Genomic DNA, 19,518 nt, shown 5'->3' with positions numbered 1-19,518 from the left:
ATCAGATGAAAGGAAGAAGTTCTTCATTGTGAGGGTGGTGAGACACTGGAACAGGTTGCCCAGAGAAGTTGTGGATGCCCCCTCCCTGGAAGTGTTCAAAGCCAGGTTGGATGGGGCTTTGAGCAACCTGGTCTGGTGGAAGGTGTCCCTGCCCACGGCAGGAGGGTTGGAACTAGATGATCTTTAAGGTCCCTTCCAACCCAAACCATTCTATGATTCTATGAATTTCCACAGCAATTCCCGTACTTAAGTTACAAATATTCAGAATACCTTGATTCTAATATTTTTTTAAAGGTATCAAAATGTAGTAGGCTCTCTAATCAGAAAAAAGGTTGTTTGTTTTTATCACTAAAGTCAGAAATGAGGATGTTATCTCATCTATATTGACTCTACTGTTTACTTAAAAAAACAGAACAAAACCACACCTCATACCTCTGACACTTAGGCCAGTATTTTATTGATTACGCGCTTGGAAATCCAAACTCTTTTTAGCAATGTATTCAGAAGTCAAATCAAAAAATAAAACTAACAACTAATAGTTTAATCAAAGCATTTAACAACCAGGCCTTACAATCAACAAGCCCAAAACCAAAGTCAAATTGATCAATATGACCTTGTCATACAGAAAGAGCAGCTCTGAGTGCTATTGATGAGTTGACTTACCCGCACAGTACAGGATTATGATATATACTTTATCATTACATGCCTAGGTAGAATTAAACATTATTTTCATAAAAAATCCATAAAAGAATGAGTTAACACCATCAGCACCAAACTATGAATCTTCAGTGACAATGTTGAAAGTATATTCCTGTACAAGTCAAAACTATAGAGTATCCAGTCTGCCTAGCCAGATTTAAGCAGCTTTCATCATGCTGGGTCTGTATCAAGACAAATTAATGTTGTCAGATGATGGCTGGTGAGATTCTGAAGCGAACGTGACTATTCACAACTGCATGAAGTGAAGCAAGGGGATTCAGCTGGCATGAAAATACAAAATACAGCCCGTCAAAACAGGCACCTTGTTTTTGCTACCTCCAATTAAGAGAGATGCAAACTCAAAAAAAAAGGTGTGGACAGTAACAAATGTGGCCACTTTACAGATAAATACACTGCATACATGAGAGAAGGTGTCCTGTCACAGACTGGACAAGGCCTGATCTCTGCCTTTACAACCAGCGTGCAAGAGAAGCACGGTACATTAAAACACTTGAGAGTGTCAGGCTTCAGGTAGCAGCTTCAGTTCCAGGTGCAAAAAACAGGCAGCAGAAGAACAGATGGAGACTGTTTTCAACAAATTCTAGCCCAAATATCTTTGTTTGTGACAACAACAAAAAGTAGGAACATTCTTTAGAGAGGATGCTTTGGGAATCTTATGAAACTTCTTCCAGTAAAGCACCCTGCAGAGAATTTATTTCTGGTTTACGGCAGGCTTTTTTCATCTTTTGATTTAGCTTTAAGGTAGCTCTTTTTTATGTTCCATCTGCAAAAACATAAAAAAATAAAGAGAAAGATAACTAGCTGGAAAACTAACATTGGGGTTCTTGTAAGGCACTTAAGTATGATAAAGAGGTTCTTTCTGTTCTGTACCATCTGTAACTGCTTACAGCTGCATCTGCTTTAGAAGTAGTCGTTAGCAGAAAATTTAAAAAAAAGTCCAGCTCTTCACTATTTAGCTTTAAAGTTTCCTTTTTTGAGAGAAAAAAAAAAAGCTCTTTAAACTATTTTCAACATAAAGCTTAATTAGATTCTACATTTTATCTTCAAAACCCTGCAGAGATCATAATATTCCCCATGAGAGCTTTTAGCCCTTTGTGCTAACTTCTCAGAGCAGCAATTCAAGTGAAGGTATAGGATCAGCCACCTCAAGAAAAGAGTTCACAGAACAGCTAATCTTTCCTCCAGCAAACAGACCATCAATCTGAACTTCTAAAAAGGACCAGAATGACCTTGCGCCATCAAACCTAGAAAGCAAGACACAAACATACCTCACCACACCAGTCTGTAATACAGGCTACAGAAATCCATACAATCCAGCTCTGTTGGCTCCGTTTGCCTCCTGCTATTTCACCAACCTCACCTTTAGCTAACAGTCAGCTGGAAAACGGACTTCCCATTGACTAAGTCAGTCAAAGCCATGCTACACCTATTTTATCTTGCCAAATGGATCTGACACAGATGATGGTGAGATAAATCAGAACTGTAGCCTTGAAAGTGGTAAATTTAGACTAGTAAAAACAGTCCTTTGTATAACAACATACCATTGAGCTTTGGTCTTCTATGTCCAACACATCTGTACCAACAGCTGGTTGATCCTAATTACAATGATTATTCAGAATTCATTGTTGAATTTCTACCCACTACAACAGTTTCCAAATAAATTTAAATCAAGTTTTAAATTGGAGCTAGCTATCCAACAGAAGAAGGGATGGCAGATTGCTAAGTGCCACAGACACCAGAACTAACACAGCGTCAGAAAGCGCCGTAACGCAGCTGCTGTGTTCAACTCTGTCCTGCTGATCACACTACCACAACGCTCAAACATTTTGTAATGCTAGTTCTTGCCCAAGCTACGCTCTCTCAAGTGGAGTACGCTGAACTTATTAATCCAAGTAACTAATGAAATTAAAATAAATCCTGAGGATATACACTTGCTACTAGCTTAACCTGTGTGGAGAAACCCCCTGCAAAACTACCTGTGCTTCACTGCTGTAGAGACAGGTGCAGTAAATTTACATGCTGAGACCACTTCATTTTTTGTACCACCCAAAACTAGGCTGCACCATGAATCCATCTGTACAGTGCTTTTGCTATTCTAGCATGAAGTTGCTATTTGCAGTACTACTGACATGAGAAAATGGTGTAAGCACGGAGTTCCCAAACTTCTGTGATTCAGCAGAACTCTGTAAATTCTTAACATTTCTATTGATCTCTGTAAACTTCTGACAAACTTTTAAAGTTATTTAAAATTATGTATCATTGCAAATTTACTAGAAGTTATCTTCTGGCTAGTTATCAGATCAACAAAAGGACTTTTTAAAGATACCTCTGTCCAAAACCAGCAGAGTCCATAGGAATGAAGAAGTAAATTCAGGCTTTCGAGACAGAAAGTGGCAAGCAGAAGAGCACTGACTGGGTAGAACTAATCAATAACACCAGAGGAATGGAGGGTGTTCGGCTTTATAAGCCAGTAGTTCACACTGCACAGCACATTATTTTTTTCCAGCAGCTGGACTGAAGAATAATCTAGATTCAGCCTATTCCTGCAGGTAAGATTGCCAACTCATGCCTAAAGTTAAAGATTGTGTGTGTGAACAGAGGGTGGAACCCCTTGGGTCTCCCCCCGCTTCCCCCACCCTACCTCTGTTGTGGAAATGCCTGCAGAAATGTGGCTAAGGTGTAAAAATGGAAGAGAATCATCTCACAGTCTTCAGCTACTTACCTGTGCTGTATAGGAAAATACTTTCTTGGGTCAAAAGCCTATGAACTAGCTACAAGAAGTAAAGAAAGAACATCCAAACCTGACAGACACAGAAGAAAATACTGTTTTCAGAAGGAAGAAGGAGAGAAGAAATGAGAGTCAAACACCATCATTTTCCTTTCAGATTCCACTGGTTAGGGAAAACGCTATCATATATAAACTGTAAGATATGATTGTATATCTCTCTAACTTCTACATGGGCAACTTCAGGAATAAGGGAGGCATCTTAAGCACAACAATGTGCAACAGAGAATAATTTTCTTAGTGTGTTCCCCTCTACTTCAGGACACTGGCTATGATGATTTTAAAGAACCTCTGTTCTGACACCCTGAAAAAAAAAGCCACTCCATCCTTAAACCCTGTCCCCACACAGCAAAGTATAAGGATCGTCTCATTTAATATATTTGTTATTTTGAATCCTTGTTGTCGTAGGATATTAAAAATGTTCTGGTTTAACTGATTCGTTAACACTTACAGGGTATCTTTCCAAAAAGTCAGCAGAACGTTCTGACTTTCTGACACCCCTGTCTACACCATGCCACTTAAATGTCACATACAGATACGGAGGCTATCGAAGGGAATTTGCGACATGAGGCTTAGACCTGGCCCTAAAAAGAAATACTCAACAGAATCTAATAATGAAGATGACAGCACAACAGCTACACAATTAATCAGTTCCAGGATAATGTCATCATGGTGGTTCTGGTAGACAGAGACACTTAGTGTATCATGAGAGCCGAGTTTCTGTAGGGATGGCACATGACAGGAAAACCCTGGTCTGGCAGATCAGAGTACTTCAAGCACAGACACCACTTGTAAAAGATGTAGGAGAAAAGATCGTCAACGTTAGCATCCTCAGAAGAATTAGAGAGGGAGAAAGGGGACCAGGAAGTGTTGCAATGACACATACGCCCTATTAATCTTATTAAATCATCAACTTTCAAAGTCAGTTTGATTGCCTGGATCCAGTTCAGCTAGCACACTAGCTTGTGTTTCACTCCACTCAACCCACATAATTGGCTGAACTGTTTCAAATTTTAATCTTTCTCAGTTACACCAAAGCAACGTAGCACCAATGAGAAAATGTGCACAATGACCAATTTCAGCCTTGGTTCTTCCTGGAAACTTTACTCAGCTGTCACCAGAATTAAAATTAGACTGTTTGACTAAATGGCTTGTGTCAATTATTTGGTTTTAGAGTATACTGTAATGCCTAGAGTCATCATAAAATGTCAAAGGGCAATAAAGATGGTGGCACGTATGCCAGAGATGTTGATACATCACATTACCGAAATAACGAAATAAAATAGCTGAGATACTAAAAAAGACCAGAATCCGTTCTGCTCTTCTTCCAAATTTTGGGAAATTGGAATCACTGCATTTTAAAAAGCATGACACGTATTCCAAACTACTTCTTGTAGGAAGGTTTCATAAGTACACATTTTTTGGCACTGTGTTGCAGTGACAACCGATTATTGACAGAGATTTCAGCAACTGAATCTAGTATTTAAAACCGTGGTATTCACCAAAACACAACTAATCTCAGAAGAACTTAATATCCTCAATTCATCTGGCCTGCTTGGTGGTCCACACACAATTCCTCAAATTCCAACAGCATCAGGTTGCTTCACTCATACCAAACTCCCAAAGTGCACAAAATAAGCAACTACTTTATTGGATCACACCCTTCAATAGAAGAAAGAGATGCTCTCAGGCTCATCAAAACTGACACAAACCACAAGAAAAGGTAGTGATAATGGTAGATCCACACACCTAACAGCTCATTTATCTATGACACAGGAAATCATATTCAGGTCGTCTTCTCTTTGTGGGAATTCAAACTCATCTCTCGAAAAGCAGCCTGAACTACCCCCACAGACTACAGCCCCTTCGGTCTTCCGAACTACATTTTTATCAAGGCAGGAAGTGGAACCCAGGTCCCCGACAATCCCAAATTAGTATTTTGATCATGAAGGCAGAAAGGCATGCCTGCTTCCTGGCCCAGCAAATATTTACAGTATTCTATATGAAGTGAAACAGATTTCAATGGACACACAAAGCTCAATCTCTGAATAACACATTGTTTGGTGATGAGAGCACTCCCCTGGAAGGTGAGACACCCAAGGTCAGAAACACTGGGGGATGGAACTGATCTCCTATATCCTGGCAAAGTTCTCTAATCACTGGGTAAAAAGCAAGGAACCACTAACTTCTGCTGCCGGAATATCCTGAAAAGGCTAACTGCAGAACTGACAGAACTCTTAATTAAAACAGGTACTGCACATCAGCACCAAGAAAACATTGATTCATGTTCTTCACTTTAAAATTTTTCTTTAAAAATTATTAATATGTTAGTAAATACAGCCTTTGCATTGAAGCGGGACAATTTTTTTCTCTTTGCTAATCAGTGTCATTATATATGTGCACATTCAAGTAACTGTAAGCTTCAACTAAGCCCATGCTCTTTACCTTATTTGTCTTTCAGTCCAGTGCTGTAGACATACAATGAGAGAGCAAAAGCTAGAGGGAGGATAACAAACAAGTGAAGTGACACTGGCACTGGAAGACAAACATATTAACTATAAACCTGATATTCTCAGATTTACTGAGGTTTAAGTCACTTTTCTGATGCCAAATACTCACACACATTCATACAATGACATCCTTGTCCTCAGGAGGCTTCTAACAATCGTTAAAATGGAACGTGGCCTGTAATTTCAGTTCCTGAAAAATGTAAGATTAAAGGCCAAACTCCATGTTTGCATGCCAAGCTTTCACAACAGATTTTAGACAGTACACACAACAGAATTTCATCTATCTGCTTTGCAATCTGTCGCCTAAAAAGTGCGATACCTTAAAAATTCAGGTGAATGTTTTGGTTTGTTTCTGTTGTAAACTGCCTCCCATCCTCAAAACACCTTAATTAGTCCGTTAAGGTCTCTCAACCTAAACTGAGCAAAGCTAGTAAAAAATCTTGAATGCAAAAAATTATTTTACTAGCACTTGACAAGTTCTGTCAACAAGCTGTAGCTCCTCTTACTCCCTACCCTCCCACATATACATCTAATCCAGCCAACTAAGACTTAAAAGCACTACCTCAGTCCTGGAAGAGACTGTATTTTAATTCATGGCAGTAGCATGTTAAATGCTTAAATGCAATGAAAGCAAATTCTCAAGACTTCTGAATCTAGAAAGATTTTTAACACCAACTGATTTGAATTCTCCAGGAGCAAAGATGGCATTGTACATTTACACTTATTCCGAAACCCAGCAGCTTTATTGATTACTCTGACACATCATTAGACTTAATTTCCACGCCCTTTGCATTACGTAGAGAAGCTTCTAAATATACCACCATTTCACTCATCAAACATTTGATGGCTAATACAAGAATCATTCCACTGATTAAAACATTTAAGAGGGAGTTCAGTTGTTTTTAAGCTTAGTGACTCAATACAGCGGCTTCTTTTTTTGTTCTTAGCTTACCCTCCCAGACTGTCTCCTAATCATCACCCTGACAGGACACGCACGCATTGCAATCTGTATTACTCTTATACAAGCTCTGGGAAAGGAAAAATTAAAAATATATTTGGTTTTGGTGTAGAAATCCCCTTCTCTCTTCACATATGAAGGAAGCTGTGAAAATCTTTTGTGCATTCAAAGGGCAAAAAAGGAACAAAGCAATCTCTATTGCCAGACTGGGCAACAGTAAAAAGGGAGGGGGTGTTACATCAGGCCTTGAAAAACACTAAACACCTACTAACTGAAGATAAACAAGATACGCATGCTGCTGTGCCCTCTAAGTAGGATCCTGTAGAAAAATCTCACCACAAGGTGCCAGAAATTAAGGAAAGACCAAGTATTTCACGAAGTAATGATCTAGGTCCTGCTGCTTCCATATTCATCTATTGTAATACTTCCAACAGCTTGGTGCCTCAAGATAAAATCCTTGGCATTTACTAACTTCTTACTCACACTTTGGTGATGGGCAAACAGCTCTTCCCGTATTTATTCCCTCCCCTGTTATAGCAGGAACTTTTATCACTACCCAGTCCCGGAAAAGGGGTATTCCACAACCTCTTTCCTCTCCCAGTCCCTTCCACTCGCAGAAAATTAGTTTCAGCTCTCATTTAATCTAGAACATCACGAGCAACCTTGCGACCCAGCAGTGGCGTTCCTCTGTGGCTTGAAGATTTGAGTAACAGCAGTATCATACATAGCTCTGATAACTTCCTTCTATTATTGCAGGTACTTCACAAAGAAAGTTTCTCTACTCACTACTGACAAGCCAACACCTTCTTTCTAAAAAAGTGCATATCCTCTGAAGGAGCATTTCCATCTGGCACTTATCCCACATTTCGCATTAAAATTAGTTTTTCCAGGATGACAGTATTCAGTTTCACCTGCAAAATTCTCAGTAGATCCTCCTTTCGGGGATAACACACCTATATCTGAAATACTGGGTCAGCAAGACTATTTAAGACATTTAAAAAGAGCTAAGATGGTCATAGGTGTTGGAACTACTGAAGGAAAAAAAGAGAAGAGGTTGTTACAAGAAATAACAAGAATAGTGACAAAAGACAACTTACGTATTTAAAATTATGAAAGGGATGGAGAAAAAGCGCAAGTACCTCCTTCCTATAGTATCTTAATAAAAGGAAGTAATTGCAATCAATTTCATTTGGTAATCCAAAGAAAAATATAAACCCACCTTAAAATCTCAGATTTATGTTTACAGAACAATAAATATAGCAAAATGAGAATTAGTTCTCATCTCTTCGAAACAACATCATTAACAGAGACGTCAGTCACTGAAAGAAGCCCTATTTTTGCCTAAGTGTTTGACAATGCTAATGTCCGGTAATCATAGCTGGCAAGGACATTTTTTCAAGGTATTTCTAACACATCTGAGACAATTTTTAAAAAGTGAAACCCAAAATAAAGCTTTATCATATCTTAGGAAGCTACAGTGATTCTACGACACATCTTGATAAGTTATGCACAAAAAGAGGCTTAATCAAGCCTTACGCTCCTGGACAAAAGGGAAACACTACTGCGGCCAGGAACCAATTTACATTTATACAAAGATAGGTACGTGAAAGGATTTTTGTTAATGTCAAATTATGTCTTTTCAGATGTGAAATAAGGTATCTGCACAGCAGCTAGACACTACACCGAGGAACACGGAAAGCACTCATTCTGAGAAAGCAGCCGTTGCATCACAGAAAAAGGACCGGGTCCGGCAAACAGACAGGATGCGATCTGCCAACTTCAGAACTGTACAACTGCCCTAATTGCTGGACACAATTCTGTACAACTCTTCTGTACAGAAGTCCCAGTTTCCTCAGCTGACAACATGCGCATTTTTCCTAAAAGCACTAAAGCACTAGCCAATTCTATGCTGAGTTGCATTACCACAATTAAAAGTAAACAAACGCAAGATTGTTGCTAGAAGTAATTAAACATGCATCCACAGAGAAGAGCACGCAAGTTATAGAACAGGACTCCTTAGTCTGAAACTGGATTTTTGCTCTTTCCATAGCTCCCAGACAATGCTGATCACGGGACAAAACGCGAAGTGACAGAAACCTCAAAAATATGAGGACGCGTTAGTGAATATAGACACAAAATTACAGTGTTTTGAGACGTAAGCCTCACATCCTTGTTCTGTTACAACCTCAATACTGTAAGAAAGAACTACTATTCTTGTGATCCAGCTAGCAAGCAGTAAAGAACAACTTAAATCCCAACTTCATTCCCCTAAAATACGCAACCTAAAAAAGAGTTAATCCTCCTCCCAGCCTCGGTTAAAACACTTCCCTTTAGAATACTAGGACAGCAAAAACACTCATTCAAAAAGCAAGGTAGTTAAAGATCAAAATAATGCACAGTTGACATTTTGTTTCATTCATTTTTTTTAAAGAAAGCTGACAAATCCTTGAGTATTTTACGAATTTATAATTTCGTTCTGCAATTAAAACACACTAATACAATAGTTCACTAGACACATCTAATTGAACTACAATAAACCACCTAAATCTGTACCAACACGCATTTACTGTAACAATGCGTAGTTAATCCTTCAAGTCAAAGAAGTCGTCTTTTTACTGTTGTTTTAAAGCAGAGCAGACCACCGCCTGAACTGAGCTCGAGAAACAAAGTAAGAACATCTAAAAAGCAAATGACCAATACGTATATTGGGTTCTTGACAGAGAAGTGACAGGAGATGGGAGAAGGGGCTGCCAAAGTCTCAACATGTGGCAGAACAGAATTCCCCGCTGGGTTCCAAGTTTTGAAAAAGTAATGGGAAAGATTTCCAGAACCACTCAGAATAGGAATATTCCTTGCATATTCAATCCCTTCTCCACACTCAGCACACACCAAGGTCAAAAGCTGAGATTTAACTCCTTTTTTAATAAGGGTACCATAACTTTTTTCAAAAAAATGTAAGAAACAACTCTGGTTGATGTCACTGGAATGGATTTAAATGCAGTAACCGTATCGCGATTAAATTGCGACAGCGGTCAGGTCAACAGAGCTGGCGCACAGGTAAATTATTTGAGGTATTTTGGTTGCGATCCGTGGCAGTACAAAATTACACGAAGAAACCGAACCCCGTCTCTCTGATCCGCTGCCAGCTAGGCCCGAGACAGTGTCAGGACACAGAAAAAAATGCCCTCTCATTTGCTACACTTCATGTCTTCCCACAGGAACTGGTCTCTTCCTCCTCATTCTATTTCCTGTATACAGAACAAGCCTATTGTCACTAGGTGAAAACACACGCACACACACACACACACATGCCACTGACTCGCCAGCCAGCCTACACTGACACAAATCTCCCTTTAGGCAGAGAGATTACCTGCAGCCTCACGAAGGTGAGCGCAGGCACCGTCCCTGCTCCGGGCCCAGAGGACCGCCGTGTACCACCTCCGGCCGCGCAGAGACCCAGCTCACCCAAGCGGACCTCCGGCGGAGGGAAGGATGACAGCCACGCCAGCCCTCACGGCGACCCTCTCCCACTCCCCGGCTGTCAGCGGGGCCGGGGAACCCTCGCAGCCCCCCCGGCCCATCCCCTCGCTCGCACGACGTCCCTCCTCCCTTCCCCCTAATCCCTCCTCCTCCTCCTCGGCCGCGCTTAAACCTCAGGCCGCAGCCCCTCGGCCGGCAGCTCCCTTTATGCCCCAGCCCCCCACCGCAGCCGGCGGTCCCCGCGGCCAGAGGCGAAGCGCGGCGCCGGCTCCCCTCACACCCCCCGCTCCCCGCTCGGGACCGGGACCCCATCCCCGCCGCCGGGAGCCGCTCCTCCGGCAGGAGGCCGGGTCGGAACACCCCCCGCGGCCCGGTCCGGTCCGGCCCGGCCCTCGCCGGGGCCGCTCCCCCCCGCCCACCCCCGCGGCCCGCAGCGCCGGCGGCCGGCCTCAGCCCCGCGGCTCACCAGGAGTAGGTCTGCTCCGCCATGGCTGCGGCTGGGCGGCCGGCCGGCTGGGCTGTGCGGGGCGGCCGGGCCCCGGGCTCCTCCTCCGCCGCCTCCTCCTCCTCCTCCTCCTCCTCCGCCTCCTCCTCCTCCTCCTCCGCCTCGCAGGCTCCGGGGCTCAGTGGCGGGCCGGGGGGAAGGGCGGGCGGTGTGAGGAGGGAGGGGAGAGAAGGGGGGGGGGGGGCGGGGCGGGGAGGGGGGGATGGGGAGAGGGCGATGGTGGTGGCGGGGAGGGAGGGGGAGGCCGCGAGAGGGGGAGCGGGGGGGGGCGGGGCTGGGCCTCATGGCCGGCGAGGAGGAGGCGGCGGGCGGGGCGGCGGCGAGGGGCGGGGCGGGGGGGGGGGAGGGCGGGCACCGGGCGGCCAGGCCAGGCCGCGCCGCGTCCCCGCGCTCGCGCACGGCGGGGGCGGGGCCGCGCCGGGGGCGGGGCCGGGCGGTGCGCGGCGTCACGTGCCCACAACACCCTCACGTGCCGCCGCCGCCGCCGGCCGCGCGCAGGCGCCGATGGGCGAAGGAGGAGGCGATGGTGGTTTGCTGGTTGTCGGGCCCGGCCGCGCTTGGCGCCGCCGTCTCAGGCTCGGGCGGGAGGGTTCGGTGTGCCGGGAGGAGGGTAGCGGGCGGGAGAACCGGAGCTTTTTCCGCCAGAAAAGCGAGCAGGTCCCCGCCGGGAAGAGCCAAGCGGGAGCAGAGGGCCGCGGGCTCAGGCTTCCCCGGGCTGGTGGGGTGGCCGGGGAGGGCGAGCGGGGCTTGCGGGGCTGTGGCCTAACGGAGCGGGAGAGTCCCGCGGTTCTCCGAGCGTGGGAAACCGGCTGCTCTTGCCGCTGTTCCGGCGGGGCCGCCGAGTTCCCGCCGTCTCCCAGGAGGACTTCGAGTGGCCGTTGCGGTGGGTTTTCCTTCCGACGGAGGGGTAGGTGGTAAATGCAGAGTTCAGGTAAGGTAAATCATAAATGCGAGTGTTCACAGCGTGTTTCTGGAGGTCGCTCTATCTTTTGAACAAAGCAAGTGAAATAAAGAGGATCGAGTGCTCAAAATACTTTTTTTTTTTTTTTTTAAGGCAGGCAAATAACATTCAACATACTTGGAGCAAATAAAAAATCAGAGGCTTCGTGTTATCACCAGCCCTGTCTTAAAACTGTGCAAGTCCCAGGCAGAGGGACTGGCAGCCGTCGATACTGGTCTCCTCTCCTCCGCGTTTCTTTGGTGCCGCTGCCGACAGTCCTTGGTTACGTTTCTGCCAAATGCAGAACTAGTGTCTTAGGTTTGCTCACTTGAGTAATCCTTATCTCCGGTTACTTCGCTTGCAGTGATTTGTGCAAGGGGGGCTTTGCGGAGTTCAGAGCAATGGTTCCAGTCTAGCTGTGCAGTCTCGTTCACTGTTCTTTTTGGTGTGGGAGGGAGAAGAGCCAGTTTTAACATACAGCTGGGACGTGATGTAACTGCATTCAATATGAAGAGAAGAACAATGGCCGGGTCTGGTAAAATTAGGTATTTGTTTAAAAAAAAAAAAACAAAAAAAAATTATGGAGAATTTCTGTGCCTTAATACAATTTTGCTAAAATCTTCAAAAAATTAGTGAGACATTCTCGTTGCATCTACAGAGATGCCAGATGCCTCTAAAGTGGCATTTGGAGCCCACTCTAGTTTATTTCTATTAGTGGATTGAATAAACAATTTCCATTTTGTCCATCTCGTTTATTCTCTCAAATGGAAAAAAAACTTAGGCTGGTGTGTAGTCATGACCCAGGATTGAAGATAAGGAACGGCTCGTTTCTTCTCAGTTCTGTTACCAGTTGTCTCTGGGATCTTGGGTGGCTCACTTCATCTCTGCTAGCTTAGTTCCTTCACCAATAAAGAGGAAACTGCAACATGTTCCAGCCACCTGAAGTTTTGGGACGCTGCAGAAGGAAGATGCTGCATATGCAACACAGACTGACTTGGTCTCGGTGGAGGGAATGCCTGGGATTCTTGTGCTTCACTTAAACAGTGCTTTTTAGTAAGATGGTGCTGGACTTTGAAGGCTTCTCCCCCCGCCCCGTATGCCTGTATATGCATTGGAAACAAGTGATTTGGGTTGTCGTCACACCTCAGCATCCAAATCCTCTGTGCTTTTCACAGCCTTTGGGCCTTGGGGACAGGAATGACCTTAGAGCTCCTGACATAATCAGCACTCTACCCACTTACTAAAATCTGCTTGAGAATCAGATTTATCAACTATGAGGTGGAAACATTCAAAGGACTGTGACTGACTAGCTTACTGGGATCCCTGCTGGGGTCAGTCATGGCAGCTAGGTGTACTAGAAAGATTAGATGGCGAGTAATGCTAACATTTCCTCTCATCCAGCTCAGGCCGGGCTACCTTGAAAAACCTTCTCCCCTATTTGACCATATAGCTCTTTGCCCTCCAACTTACACCCCATACGCAGTACTTGTGTCCATCTCAGTAGGTATAGAAAGCTTTGGTGGATGTGATGCAAGGAGAGAGGAGTGAGTCATGCTCAGAATGTTGAACTGTAGGGTACGCAGCCTAGTCAAGCAGTTTTGGTGGTAATTCTGGTGTTCCCACGTACGCACATCCCCTGTTAAAAAAATGCTCAGGCTCTGGGTAGGACTTGCACAATGGAGAAGTTCCCTGCCTTTATTCTCCCTCAGCACAGCAGAAAAACCTACAGTAATAATTAGAAAACAGACGAATAATTTGGAATCCTCACTCCACTGTGGTGCAGTCCCAGAGCCTCTAGCATGCCTGTTTGCTACCCTTTTCACCGATTATGATAGAGTAAATGCAAGAGGGAAAAAGAACCTCTGCATCCTTTTTAATCAATACAGGGAAAGAGATAAATCAGTGCTTCAGCCTTGTCTTGGTACTAAAGAGCCTTTCTTAATTTTTTTTTTTTCCCTGAGAGTAGGATGTAAAACTGATACTGGTATCTATGAAACAATATCCCTGCTTTGTGTCCTTATTGAAATAGCTTCCAATTTCTCAGTCTTGCAAAATTTCCAGCACATTAATTTGGCACAAATGATTTATAGCTGATGAGCAATTAAAGTATAATTTTTTTCAGCATCTCAGGCTTTGTGACTAGACTACTAAATGATTTCACAAGCTTGCTCTATCATTACAGGATAGTGGTGGGATGAATTCACAAGAGAAATTTATTCTTCCTTGCAGACCCAGCATCTGCTCTTACTGCAAATTGGAGCACTGCTTGCATTCCCCAGATAATTTTCTCAGCATATCTTTTGTACGGTCTGTCTTTGGACCTACATGAGAGCTTTACTCTGAATTTCAGTGACAGTTTACTCTGACATTACAAAGTCCTTCCAAAATACCTGTTCTGTCTGGAACCTTTGATGTAGACTGATGCATTACTTAGACCTGTCAAAGTATTTCAAAACTAGCAGCAAACAAAAATAAGGTGTTCTTTTTTTTCTTTTTGTGTTTGGAAGGGTAGCTCTCAGAGGCAAGTGTGGTGGAGAAAAATCAGATGAAAGTACTGGCTACAAAGAATCCTCACCTCCAAATTGCTTAAATGTCATTAGATGACATTTAGCTAACCATGTCTTGATTCTGCTATAATGGAGGTGGAAAGAGAACCAGAGTAACTTCATGTACACACTTCACCTTTCAGGAAAGGACATGACGGGTGTAGTTGTCAATGCTGCTTCATTTTGGGAGGAACAAATAGCATGGAAATGAGCAGAAAGGGAAGGCAAAAAAAAAAATCAAGAGATCCGGTTTTGACAGTGTAGCTCAGAGCTACACTAGGCTATTCTGCTTGTAAGATCCTTGTGGGATTCCCCTCGATAAAAATAATTAAAATGTGCACTGACCAGTACATGTGACACGATTCTCTTCACTACCACCTAGTGGGAAACTCCTTCATTAACTGAACTCCAGAGCTGCTCCGGCTCTCCAATCTCATCCTCACCCTGATGGTAGAAACAGCAAGTAAGTGAAGGGGGAACAGATGGATGACTGGGAAGAAGGACGCAGTCCTGTTTCCCCATACAGGAATAGGAATGGGGAGAGAGAGACTGTAATTTAAGCCCATTGTGCCCTATGGCATTATCACACCATGCCTTCTAGCTCTGCATCCAGGCCAGTTCTTAATGGTTGTTACACCTTAGCCTCAGTGTAACTGAGACTCCCAAAGCTTAAGAAATGTTGTCTTTGGAGATAAAAACGTTGGTTCTTCTGAATGCAACTGAATCCATACAAACAGTGGTAAGGAGGCACTGGGAAGTTACGCCAGTGTCTCAGTCAAAAGGTAGCCTTGCCCCCTTCTTGGCTCTGAAAGTTTAGGTTGTTCTGCTTCTGATTGTACTACTGAAAGTATGGAAGGAGGCACCAATGAAAAAAACAGCTTCCTTCCCTATAAAATCACATTTTAGATTATAATCACATATTTACAACAAAGACTGCTAAATTAAAACGTAAATGGGTATGTATTTGGAACATGAAAACCATGTACTCAGGAGAGTCCTTTCCCACTGAGATACTCGGGGTTTGCAGAAATAGCTGAAATCCAACCCTATGAAAACAACATATAAATGACAATTATCTCCGATTTTTCACACTCCCGTGTGCCATTTGGGACTAAGCTCCCAATGCACAAATAATAATCAATTTTTGTACTTGCATAGCTTTCTTTTCCCCAACCACAGAAGAAAGGGTGAACATTATAATAATAGCTCTCACATTTCAAGGAGGGGATGATGTTAATGTCATTCAGGCCAACAAAGCATTTAGCAGTCTCAGCAGGAAGAAGAGGAAAATGGTAAAGAATTATTAGAAGAACCATTTCTCTGTGTTTCTTTTGCCAATGGCAATTTTACCACCATATTCGGGGAACTATACAGGCTCCTGCTGCTAACACTTTTATCATAAATATACTTGGGCTTTTTCCTTCTCTGTATGCCCCTTGAAGCCACATTACACTAGCTTTATCCCAGCAAATGACTGTATTTTTCATCACGTACACTTAATAATGGATATAATTCAGTAAGTGAAAACATCAAAGGTAAAAATGGTGTTGATCCAAGAAGTCAGGCTTTGGGAGCCTATTCTGCCTTCCATTCTGTTCACAGGACTCTGCTGTCCATTACTTTGGTTTTGCCCTAGTATAATAAGCAGAATACAGACCAATAAGTCTAAAATAAGAATAATGTTCCTATTGTACACCCATTTATACTCTCATGCAGTCGTTCTTAAGTGTTAAGTAATCCACTTAATTACTCATTCAACTACTTTATTACATGTAGGGGAGAAGGGATTACACTGGAACAGTTAATCAAGGCAGACTATTATTTACCAATAAGATAGAATTCCATTAGAGTAACCCAAGACATCCTTGCCTGGAAGGATATGGGAGAATGCCAGGAACCCAGTTTTATAAGATAGCTGTGAGACAGTGTTATCACAGTCTGCTACATCAGGAGAAGAAAATAATTTTTAAAAAATCCTCATAGAAGTTGTATTTAAGTGTACATAGGACAATGAAAAGTAGTTGAACGTGTTTAAATAATCTTTATTAAACTTGCCATTAAAATAAAATGGAAAACAGACTTCTTGTGATTACTAATTGATATATTTCTCCAATCTGCATCCAATCTCATTTGTTAATGTAACAGTGTTTGAGAGCTTGCTATTAAGCTGACAAGTTCAGTGTTGCAAAGCTGCTTATGTCTTCTCAATGAAGCACTGAATTTGAGGGGTCCCAACCACCACATTAATTACACCTAAGTAAAAACAAGCAATTCTGCAGGAAAAAAAATACAAAAACAGATACTGCAAACATGAGAAAAACAAGCAGGTGCCACTCAGTGCCTTCAAACTTCAAAAATTTCCCCTATCAATCACAATTACCAAGATCACATTAGTCAGGGTGACTTGAGAATCAAGTCATGACCCAGAAAATTGTTGCAATTAAGAAAAATCAACATATACTAAGCACTGGTAATAGATGAAAATGGATATAGGAAAACCAAGACCTTTTCTTTCAAATATTCACCCTCAAGGCAAAATCCGAGTACAATTCAGTTACAGGAGAATGTTGTCTGGATTATGGCACTCTACAATTTAGCTCTTGCTCTACTACTAGATCTATAATCTAGCTGGTTAAAGCTTTGCAGCTTCCACCCTTGAGCTCTGCTGTTCTTATTACCTCACCACTGAGTATCGTGGCACTGGCTAATTCACAACAGGAATCTCCTTCGGTCTGACCACTAGCAATTTATAACATTTAAGAAACACTGAAAAGCTCACTGGTTTTCCTGCACTGAAGAACCTGAAATACTTAATGGAGTGCTGAACCATTCACTAGCACAGTCCAGCAGGTTACAGTGATGTAAAGATAAAAGTGTGTAAGTTTACTTGTTGTTTTGTTAATTGTCCAGGCTCCTACAGTTTAAAATGGACAATTTAACAGACCAAGGGAAAAAGCCCTTCAGGATAAAGTGATAGAGAATATTTACCTCCTCCTTAGTATTTGAAAGGTTTCCATATTCAGCTAAGGATTCTCCACATGGCATCCAGTTGTAAGCATTCAGTGAGGTCCTAACATACAAACAGATGTTCAGTTTGGTTTTTATAGACTTCAAAGTTCACTGGTTTCAAGACAGGCTGTTTTAAATGCCTTTGCAGCTGAAGGTCTTCAAGGCAAACAGAAGCAACAGCAACAGGACTTCTGGGTACATAAGGGATCCTTGAAACCATGCAATTTAGATAGATAATTTGTTGCTATGTTTTCTTCTTTTTGCAGTTTTCATTGACAAACATTGCTCTTCTTTGTCTAAACTTAACGGTCTGTCTCCCCATCCCCCCTCAAGCATTCAACAGGTATATAGACTTATAGAACATAGATTGGACAATCTTTTAAACAAAGAACAATGGTAATATTTTCCATCTTAGTTTAGGTAAAAGAAATCACCATGCCAAAGAAAGACAGAAATAAGTAACGTGATATGACAGAATCCCCTGTCACATATTGCAGGAACCCCACAATCTTGTCTCTGTTTGCAGAGTCCTTGAATTATAAGGACATATCATGCAGAACTATATGTCACAGTTGGATACTGTAATTACAATTGACAATTACTGTTATCAGCCAGTAATTTTGGCATGTCTACTGGGGGGGGGGGGTAAGGAAAACTGTAATAAAAAAATAAAATGCATGGAAATTGTATCAAAACATTGATAGGACAATGCCAATAAAGCTCACCATTCTTTCAATACTCTTTATTAGGAGTATGACAAAAAAATTCTTTATAAGCTAGAGATGTCTTTTTACATTAATGTTCACATGAAAATTTCTTACATTTAATGTTTTTACATGGTCTCCAAATTGTTGCTTCTTTTTAGCCACACAAAGAAAGTCTTCTGTATCCATCTGAGCTTTTTTAACTCACTGCAGGGAGGGGAGCTGGTACTCGGGGTGCAGACGCCATCTGAAATAAAAGCTAAAAGTTAACAGCAGTCCTGGTTGAGAGGGTCAGCCCAGCAGCCCGAGGGCAGCTTGCTGTGCCTGGAGGGAGGAGGGGGTCCAATCTGCAAAGGAGCTCTATCCGTCAGCTGCTGACTTAGCATGTTGTCGCAGGAGCCTGGAGAGCATGGCTAATGGTGCCCACAAAGGGAAAACAGGGGCCAAGGTCACTCTGCAGCATTGTCTTGGGACATTACCCAGTTTGGGGACAGTCCTACTAGGCTCCTCTTAGCTTAGGCTTGATGGGAGTGGATAAAGAGAGACAGGTAGCTGCCCCTAGAAAACCTCCATTGTGAACAGTTTTAAATCCTTCTTCGGTTGATCACACAAAGAATAATTTGCATGAAACACTCCTGCATCAAGTCCACATGTGCACGTCAAGTTATTCCCTAATTTAGCCACTCAAAGTAGATAGATTCATTAATATATTTTCAGACCAGAAAAGACAATTTAGTCATAAGGACTCCCTGAGAACTGCACTAAGCGACTCCAACTAAACTAGCAAGCATGTTTTAAGAAGTCACCCAACAGGCGGGAGCAGAACCTTAGCACAGGGCTGGTATCAAGAAGGGATGGAGATAGATGATAAATGGGAACCACAAGCCTACCCAGAGCACTCCTCAGGAGAAGCAGGGCAATTGATGATAGGGCAGGGACTTTCAGCATGAACCAACACCTAGGGCTATTCTTATCATATGCTTGAATCACAAGCTCAGTGGGGCAAGCCCTATAGTCCCCTGAATTATGTGGGCACACTACTCCTGCTCATCAATTAAGCAATAAACGTAGCAAGTTATAATGGAGGTAACTAGTATTTGCATGTCAAGATACCCAGCAAGCCAAGGCCAGAAGTGAAAAAGTCATTGAACACTTGATGCTCTGCCACAGAAGTCAGCTAGAGCTCCAGAACCTCCTGTGAGTCTTGGGAACATTCATATAAACCCAGTGGCCACACTTCTCTGCCGGGGGCTTGCACAAAGGCTAGCGAAGCCGCCAGTCCGGCTTTCTCTCAGCCCAAAGCCTTTGGCAGGGGCTGAGACTGGCTGAACTTCACCACTGCCACAGCTCTGAGTGGGCTC

The 19,518-nt window shown here is 43.0% G+C and overlaps 2 protein-coding genes across 10 annotated transcripts in view; both read right to left on the bottom strand.

Annotated features, from left to right (window-relative positions):
• Positions 1 to 11,131, bottom strand: part of SPPL3 (signal peptide peptidase like 3) — a 61,371-nt gene extending 50,240 nt beyond the window's left edge. Inside the window, exon 1 of one of the 2 annotated variants that reach the window (XM_030025904.1) lies at positions 10,920 to 11,131. In XM_030025904.1, coding sequence (XP_029881764.1) covers positions 10,920 to 10,942 — 23 coding nt within the window. In that variant the 5' untranslated portion in view covers positions 10,943 to 11,131. The remainder of the gene's footprint in view (positions 1 to 10,919) is intronic. The other variant, XM_030025905.2, reaches the window with a different exon arrangement.
• An 846-nt stretch (positions 11,132 to 11,977) lies between these two features.
• C9H12orf43 (chromosome 9 C12orf43 homolog) overlaps positions 11,978 to 19,518 on the bottom strand; it is a 29,901-nt gene continuing 22,360 nt past the window's right edge. For 5 of the 8 annotated variants that reach the window (XM_041125780.1, XM_041125776.1, XM_041125774.1 and 2 more), the window contains 3 exons: positions 18,275 to 18,404; positions 17,433 to 17,514; positions 16,466 to 16,717 (listed from right to left, as the gene is read on the bottom strand). The gene's annotated coding sequence lies outside the window, so the exon portion shown is untranslated. Of the gene's footprint in view, positions 12,999 to 14,897; positions 16,077 to 16,465; positions 16,718 to 17,432; positions 17,515 to 18,274; positions 18,405 to 19,518 lie in introns of those variants that run through there. The other 3 variants (XM_041125773.1, XM_041125775.1, XM_041125779.1) reach the window with 3 other exon arrangements.

Source organism: Aquila chrysaetos, chromosome 9 (genome assembly GCF_900496995.4).
Source record: "Aquila chrysaetos chrysaetos chromosome 9, bAquChr1.4, whole genome shotgun sequence".
NCBI lineage: Eukaryota > Metazoa > Chordata > Aves > Accipitriformes > Accipitridae > Aquila > Aquila chrysaetos.
The sequence above is the reverse complement of the archived record's forward strand: the minus strand, read 5'-3'. Positions and strand labels throughout refer to the sequence as shown.